This window comes from Akebia trifoliata, chromosome 8, assembly GCF_017979445.1.
Source record: "Akebia trifoliata isolate Shusen 1 chromosome 8, ASM1797944v1, whole genome shotgun sequence".
In the NCBI taxonomy this organism is placed as follows: Eukaryota; Viridiplantae; Streptophyta; class Magnoliopsida; order Ranunculales; family Lardizabalaceae; genus Akebia; species Akebia trifoliata.
Window position 1 is genome coordinate 43,260,521 of NC_141382.1, and position 8,816 is coordinate 43,269,336.

The 8,816-nt window shown below is 34.0% G+C and overlaps 1 protein-coding gene across 2 annotated transcripts; it reads left to right on the top strand.

Moving 5' to 3' along the window:
• The first annotated feature begins 448 nt into the window (after positions 1–448).
• Positions 449–5,347, top strand: LOC147396984 (uncharacterized). Of its 2 annotated transcripts, none has more exons than XM_086451420.1 (2): positions 449–1,093; positions 4,941–5,347. In XM_086451420.1, the coding sequence occupies exons 1-2, from the start codon at positions 477–479 to the stop codon at positions 4,963–4,965; spliced, it is 642 nt and encodes a 213-aa protein (XP_086307546.1). In that variant the 5' UTR covers positions 449–476; the 3' UTR covers positions 4,966–5,347. The 2 variants fall into 2 exon arrangements, 1 of the variants encoding a protein (XP_086307546.1); XR_015180806.1 differs by lacking the exon at positions 449–1,093 and adding an exon at positions 3,794–3,947.
• The last annotated feature ends 3,469 nt before the right edge of the window (positions 5,348–8,816 follow it).

The window sequence follows — 8,816 nt, forward strand, 5'->3', positions numbered from 1 at the left end:
ATTGGATTTTTTAATTCAAATCCGACTGATTAATATAAGATTGGGCCTGGATCCAACCGAGTAGGATTTGTTAAAATATGTAGATATACGTCATACTATTAATTAAGTATAATGCAATTCTTAACTTTCTCACATTTCTGATATGGAGGCCTAATTGGTTGATCTTAGAACCAATTCCTTATCTTATTAGATTTGTTCTTAAATCCAAATCCTCGATCAAGGTCCTAAGTTTTCTGATCCAAATGGTTCATATTTCAGATCTTGTCCAATCCATAACAACCCTAGAGTTTGTATACCGAGTCATCTTAAAATTCTACCGAGTCAAGTCGGTGAGACTCCTCTGGTTTTAGAATACTGGTCAAAAGAAAAAAATACCATCCACTTTTGACCTTTCTCTGTATAAAACCAAGTTTCTTAAGTCCACACCATCACAATTCAATACCAATCTCTCTCTGTCTCTCTCTCTTTCTTTCAAGATGGGCAATTCAATCTCTCCTTGTTGCCAGCCCAATTCAAGTTCATGGGTGAAGCTAATCTTCTTTGAAGGCACAACAAAGATCCTCACAGGAACAAGAATAGCAGGAGAGCTCATGTTCCAGTACCCAGAGAGCATGGTCTGCCATGCTGATTCATTCTACATTGGCCGTCCGATCCCCGCCCTCAATATCGACGATGAACTTGTATCAGGTCAAACATACTTCGTTCTTCCCATCGAACGGTTTGCATGCAAGGTCTTATCAGCTACCTCACTCTCCTCCTTAGCTGCTTCAAGTCCTAATAAACTTGCACCCATTAACCTTAGAGAGTGTCCTTTGCAATATACGAAAGGCGTGAACGGGCAGACCGTGATTAAGGTGTTGCCCGAGTTCATAACACAACTAATCTCTAGAGGAAATAGCCTAAGTTGTACTAGTCCCAACAATAGTTTTCTTTGTAGTACTCCCGAGTTGCAGAAACATTATGATCATTTGGTTGGGTCTAGAGAGACGATGTGGTCACCTAAGCTTGAAACCATTTCGGAGCGTAAGAAGAGATCGTCCCCATGCATTTTCTTAGGATTGGAAAGGAGATCAAGAGAGGTTGAGGTTGAAGGGTAATTATTTTCTTTCATTAGAGAAAAAAGAAAAATATTTCACCATCAACTTTTTTTTTCTTTCTAATTTTGTAAAAAGTTGTACAAAATGATAAATCCATTGTGTTTGGAATTGGATAGAGTCTAAGACGTGATTTTGTTTTGGATGTTGTGGTATTTGATGTAAGGTAGAAGGATTACTACTTTTTTCAAAAATATATTCTTATTGCACAACGAAGATCTAAGATCTCGAAAGAAAAATCAAATATATTTGAAGATTTCAAGCAATTTAATTAAGGTATGCTGGCGAATTCGTAAAATGGGTATCTCACTAAACTCTTCAGATTGGATATGTGTATGCAGAAAAAAAAAAAATCACCACCTAATCTGAACCGTTTAAAAGTGTTTGAAAATTAGAGATTCAGTGACCGTTCATTTTCTTTGTCATGGATCAAGACTTAAATTTTTTTCTTTTTTCAAATCTAATCCAAACCATAAGTACAAGATATCTGAATGTTTAAGAAGTCATGTTTTGTGGGCTGTAGAAGAATATGATTCGCTACAGGAAAATGGCAATACAGATGATTCGTTCCCAATTTTGGGTGAGTCGGCACTGTTTAGCGTGCGGGTTGGGGTCATTGTACCACAATATTTGACTACTATAACAATTTATATATTAGTATAGGGTGCATTTGGGTTCAGGTCAACCGAATTAAGGCTGGATTACACCATTTGCAATCTGTTAGGGGGGGGGAGGGGTTGGCTTGAGAGAAATAGGTGTATCTTTGAGGGGAAACAAAAAGATTGTAGAGATACAATTATATTCATTGTGGGCCTTATCTTCTTCTAATCTAAAGTTTTTAAGGAATTTATGGGGGTTTTCTTCGAGGATTTTATTTTTAATTGGGATGGGATTTGTTGTATTCCTTATGAGTAGTTCCTTGTTGTAAGGTCTTGCTAGGTTGGTCATCTTGACTGGCCTGATTTTCTTTGATAAATGAATTGCCACTTATCAAAAAAAAAAAAAAAAAAAAAATTGAGGCTAGATTGAGATAATCCAACCTAGGCTCAACTCATCTTATACATATAACTAGGGGTGCAACTTGGTCCGGTACAAACCAAGAATCGAACCAAACCAAGAGCTTTGAATTGGTTTGGTTCGATTTATAATGAACTTTGATTTGGTTCCAGGTTAACAAAATAGAGAACCAACTAATTTGGTTTGGTTCTTAATTCATGCTTTGTATAGAATCGAACCAAACCCAAAACCGAATTCTTATATTAATAGAATTACACATAAATATTATTAATCTATTTAGTAAACTTATACTCATTTTTTATGGATAAATTGATTTTTTTTTATTTTTTATGAATAGATTAATGGCATTTTTTTTTTGGATTGATGGATTAATGACATTTTTTAATTGCTAGAAAAACAATTGACTTTTTGTTTGAATGGATACATTAATGATTTTTTATTTATTGATGGTTAGAATAATGATGAGATTTCACATTTATATTTATTTATTTATATTAAAAATCTATTGATTCAATTAGATTTTTAAGATATTCGCAACCCATAGAACCGAACCGAACCGAGCCGATCTTACCTCGATTTAGGTTGCCTTAGTTCTATGAAAATTTGGTTCAGTTCTGCTTCTCATTTAATGGAATCAACCTAGGTCAATTTGATTCTGATTTGACCGTAAACCGAACCAAGGTGCATCCCTACATATAACTCACCCTAGGCTCACAAATCAATCGTGTTGAGGCCCGGTTGAGTTTGGGCCAACGGGTGCAACCCTAATTTATCCCAATTTCTCATGTTTTCCATAAGAATCATTGACTCTATTTAGTCTCACGACTTTAATCTTTATATTTAATTGCTCTTCCAACATTAGCAATGAGTACGTATATCTACGTCATGATCAATCATCTATAAATGCAATAAAATATTTTTGTGAATTATCTTAAGAAATCCATGACTTCTTATGGTACCTTTCTCGATTTGTTTGGTATATTTTCTCATAGTGCAATTCGTAATTAGTATATTAAAATTAGTAAAATTTAGGTTAAATTTTCTACTAAACAGTGCTAAATTGCCTACTAAAAACATCGAGGGGTTGGCTCAATAGCAATTTCGGATCAATAAACAGGTTAATGCTCATAAGTCATGAGTTCGATACTCAGTATGAGAATTAGTTCCTTAGGGGCCACCCACAAGAGCACACCCTCACTTACCTGGTGCATGTGATGTGTAAATGTACACCGGGACTAGTCCTTGGACAAGATCATGATCTATGGACTGGGCAAACCTCAAAGACCGCCCGGTCCACTATCTCCAAGGATACCGGTTATTAAAAAATAAAATAAAAATTGTCGTACTATAAGACATTTTTAATGCAAATTACTTGCAAATGTAAATGATTTGGTAGGTACGAAGCAGAATCCAAGTTTCCAACCAAGGAACTTGTAAATCTTTTTAGCAAGTTATATTTGGAAAGTTTATAAAAAGGTAAGAAATCTGATGCTATATATCTTGAATATTGATATTATTTATTGCAGTAAAATAAGGGAAAATATTCTATAGAATAAAATGTATCCAACATGGTAATACCCATAATAGTTAACGTTGGTATAATAAGAAGTATCCAACGTGGTAATACCCATAGAACTGGGAAGCGGATCCTCTGCAGTAAACTTTTCCTTGTAGTCAAATAAGGAAACATCTACAACTATAAATCAAGGTGATTGTTGAATAATTTATTCTCATATTTTGGTTCTCTTTCGTGGTTGACTATTAGTTTCTCTGTTTAAATGACATCAAAGAATGCAACCATTGCTATTCTCGTCATCTTCCTCGTCTTCTCTTTCGGTAAAAAGACTCTGCACAATTTTTTACACATTTTCCACTATATATATATATTATATATATATATATATGATATGTGTGTACATATATTAGTGTGATTACTTGTGTATTTTGTTGAGATTTTCTGACATTTACTAAAATATTATTGCATAGTTACTATATAACCTTATTTTTTTTTGGTTTTTTTTTTTTTTTTTTTGCGTTAAAGTTTAAAATAGAAAATAATTTTTAAGGAAAAATGGAAGAATAAAATGTTTATATATTTATATATATATGGAGGTAATTAATGTCGGGACGTTAGTAATTCTTCCATAAGTTAAGATTTTCGGTAATTGCTCCTAACTAACAAGCATTTGTTACTTTTTTTTAATGCAAAAAAGTAAGGATGTCATTGTGCAGATGTTTTTGTAAATATCCAAACAACTATGAAAAAACAAAGGTTTATAGAGATTTCTAAGCCCCCCATGAAGTCTTGGGCAATAGCATATCTATGAAAAAACAAAGGTTTAATCATTGAGTGTATCTCTTTATTTGCATGGCTTAGTTTTCTCCTATTTTTCAAATAATGCACCATTTTCATAATAAAAATGGTGATCTGTTAACCTAGTAAAAATGACCCATTAAAAAAAATGATCTTGACTGTTAAGACATGAATTTAATGACCGGGTAAAATGCTGATATGGCAGCACTTGAAAATATAGATTGAAGTGGCTTAATCTCAATCGTTTGATTTCGTGTTGAAGGATTGGGATTTCATGTTTTCTTATGAGTCTCTTTTGCATGCAGAGTGCATTACTTTAAGTGGCAGTATAAGCATGTTTCTGCAAAATCCTTCTTTTCTTTTCTTTTAAAGTTTGATAAAGAAAAAACCATGAACTACTAAAGCCCATATTAAAATAAAAACTTGGTTTCATGAACCTTTTCTATTTTCTAAATTATGTCTCCTAATATGATCTTCAAGAACTTATCATTTTGTCATCTTTGCATGTTTTGTAGGATCAAGAGGAAATGCTCAAACTGAATGCAAATATGTCGGACCTTGCCTGGACAAGCAGGATTGTCATAGGAAATGTGCGGCCAATGGTTATGACACTTTCAATGCCATTTGTGCCCCTAATCCTTCCGGGGGAACTCGTTGTTGTTGTGTTGTCACTGAAGTCTAGTGATCCATGAGCACCATCATTTACTCCTCTCTATTAGGTTTAAATCATTGATTTCATGTCTGTTAGAGTATTACATAGGATGCAATGTAATAAGGTGTATTGTGTTACACTTATCATTTTAGATTAGATTTGAATAAGTAAAAGATTGATTTAGATTATGATAGATGATTAGGATGGAGTACATTCAAGATTTGGAACGCTCCATTCTTATCCTTTAATGTTTCTATTTAAACACTATGAGGGCTCATTGCAATCATCAAAGAATAATCAAACATCATGCAATAATATCATACATGGATGAAAATGACTCAAAAGGATTCTAATGGTACAATTGATCACTTTCATTCGATGATTCTAGGGACTTTTGGTTGATATCATGCATTTCTTAAGATGTGGAGCTCCAATAGGTTAAATGATTTTTGCCCTAACCCATTGATGGGATTGTTGGCTTGATCTTATTGAGTATGTAGGTTCAACTTTTGACATGGATCACTTGGAAATATTTGAACCATTAGTTTTATTGGCTATGATCTGGACTTAGGCTGTGGGTAGTTCATTCCCAGTGGATGGGCCCAATTAAAATTTGAGTCCGGATTGTAAGCACCATGGGTGGAGGATTGATACCCTCCTCCCATGCCAATATACACGTCACGTAAGCCATAATTCAAGGAATTAGCGCCTAAAATATCTCCTTTTAAAAATTTCCTTGGAGTACGGCTTACCTGGCATGTATTGTGGTGTGGGAGGAGGTTTTCCTTGGATTTTGATTTCTGAATATTTTTATGATTTATGAGAGATGTAGGTTCATCCTGGAATTTTACAGGTTTGATTTCTACAAATAGGTTAATTTCTTTAAATAAAACACCTAGATAATATTTATAAGTTACAACATAACAAGGACCCTACCACAGTCACACTTGATTAATTTCTATATTTTGGGTCGATGAGGTGGAAATCATTCTTAAGACAATGCTATTTTCAATGGATGCAACATCACCAATCAACCTGACTTGCTACTCCATTTCGCCTATGTCATGTTACTTTACACTACGTTAAAGGCAAACCTGACTTAAATTAAAAAAAATAAAATTTTGAGTCTAATGAACGGCTCAGATGGGAGTAGGTCCTTCAGTCCTTCTCAAGGAAACATGGGTTCCAAAACATTGATCACCCTAATTAGTAAAATAACTTCACGGTGGGCCCCGGAATTAAATCAAATCAGGGACTTTATTTTGCCAAATGGTTATACTAACGTATGTGTAACTTGTTCAACAATCCATTGATTTCTCTTCTATAAATACATCGGCACTTAATTACTTGTTCCTTGTCTTTTGGAGAGGAGAGTGTTTGTTTACTTCATTTATGTTGTAGGAGTTGTACTCATATTGATAGATGTTTTTCAATGCCATATATGTACAGCTACCACGACCTAAATGAAGTTTATTGCACCATTTCATCATCATCATCTTAAAAGGAAGAAGATAGTGGTTTGTTGATTGTAATATATGAATCGATGTTACAATCCTCAGGTTAAGACTTAAACTTTCTATTCCATTAACGCCTAAGTATTTTTAGAGCATTAGTTTAGGTCTTCACATTTGGTATTAGAGCCAACCAACGTCCAGAATGGGACATGGTCCGCCATAGTATGCCATCGTGATTAGTCTGGGAAGGGATAACTTAAGGAAAAAGAGAAAGGGGTACCTACTTGGATAGAAGGCCAAGGGCTTGGGGGGCTCGTTAAAAGTGTGCTATGTGGGGGGGAGGGGAGCTCACCATAGAATGGGATATGGTCCGCCATAGTAGGCCATCGTGATTAGTCTGGGAAGGGATAACTTATGGAAAAAGAGAATGGGGTACCTACTTTGAAAGAAGGCCAAGGGATTGGGGGGCTCGTTAAAAAGTGTGCTAACGAGGGTGTTGGCCTTGAAGCATGGGGGTATGTTATGATGCTTAGGCTAAGACTTAAACTTTCCACTCCATTAAAGCCTAGGTAGTTTTAGAGCATTGGTTTGGATCTTAACAACCGAATCCATGAAAATGTATGTATTTGAAACATACTTCTGCTTGTATGGTTTATATATTAAGGTTTATTTTATACATAAGATTTTAGGTTTTAACTTACAGGTAATAGATTCTAGGGTTTAATTTAGGGTCAGCTTGCTTGTGTCCCAAGAATGGATAAATAGTTGATTTAAGGATTAAGGTTTGTTTTAGACATAAAACTTGAAGGCTTGATCAGGTGATATGGTTAGATTTATGTTAGTGTAGCATAATATAAGTGATTACAATTCCCAAATTGGGACGAAGAGTTGTAGTCATAGATTATAGGATTTAGGGATTAATATTTATTTTAAACATATAAGATTTTAGGTTAAATGTCATAGGGTTTTAGGTCAAGGTTAGAGTTTAAGGTTAGGTTAGGGTACCTCCGCCTATGCGGTGTTACTTTATATTACATTGCCAATCCCAAGCTCGGATAAAAGAGGAGGGGTGCATCCAGATAAGAAATATATTTTAAACATTACAAGATTTGAGGATTAAAGGTTTAGGCTTTAGGTTGAAAAGCTTAAAGGGTTAGCTTTACACTAAACCCTATCAGGTTAGATTATAATAAGTAGTATTACTTTATATTACATTACTGGTTCCCTTTCAAATGTATTTTGTGTGTGAATAAAATAATGATATGCTACGCTTTACATTATGATTTGTTTAAAATTCACCAAATTGATTCAAAACTAAGTGGCAGAGCTGATTTGATTGGTTAATATAAAAAAAATAAAATTGGTAGAACTAACTCTTTTTCTTCCATCAAGTATATTTACATTGACCGTATTTCTCCCCTTTGAAAATATAAAAAATAAAATATTTTGTTAGTTTGAGTGTATATATATCTATATAATAAAATACACGATGGGTCCACTTGTGGGGGGATAGATGTCCCATTAGGTACGATGATCCCACTATTGCTTTTCTTTTTCACCCTTCAACTTTGTTTTTACTCTCATCCTCCTTCCACTATGTGAAAATTGTAAAATTCTACAAGAAAATTTGAAGGGCCAAGGCCCTCAAATTTTGATGGCCTAGGGCCATTGGATTTTTTTATGTTCACTAGATTTGATGGTTTAGAACTATTGAATTTCTCCCATCCTCTACTAATTTGACAATTTCAACCCATTGAAAAAGAAAATTTTACAATGAAAAATTCGACGCTTTAGTCCGACTAATTTTATGGAAATCAATGGCCTTAGACCGTCGAATCAGTTATTTACAATTTTTTTCTTTAAAAATGTGTTTCAAAAGTTTATATACATAAAATTATAACCTAATTTAAAGAGAGAACAAAAATAATAATATTAACTAAAATAATCATTTTTATTAATAATAACAATTTTCAATATTTGAAGTTATAATATAATCATTGTATAACAATAAAATATTTAAAGAATTTTTTTTTTTTTTTTTGTAAATTATAATCATATCAAGTTCGGGTTCGGGCAAATTGGATTGGCCGATACTTATGCCCGTGTCCAACCTAATCTGAGGCCAGCATTTTTCTTTTGTTGCCCGAATTAAAGGATGAACCCAAGCTAACTATGCCCAGACATGACCCAAGGTTGGGTTCAACCCATCGAGTTCGGATTTTGCCCACTCTAGTTGCAACCCTGCTTTTACCCCCTTAACCCCAAGAGAGGATGACCGTGACACA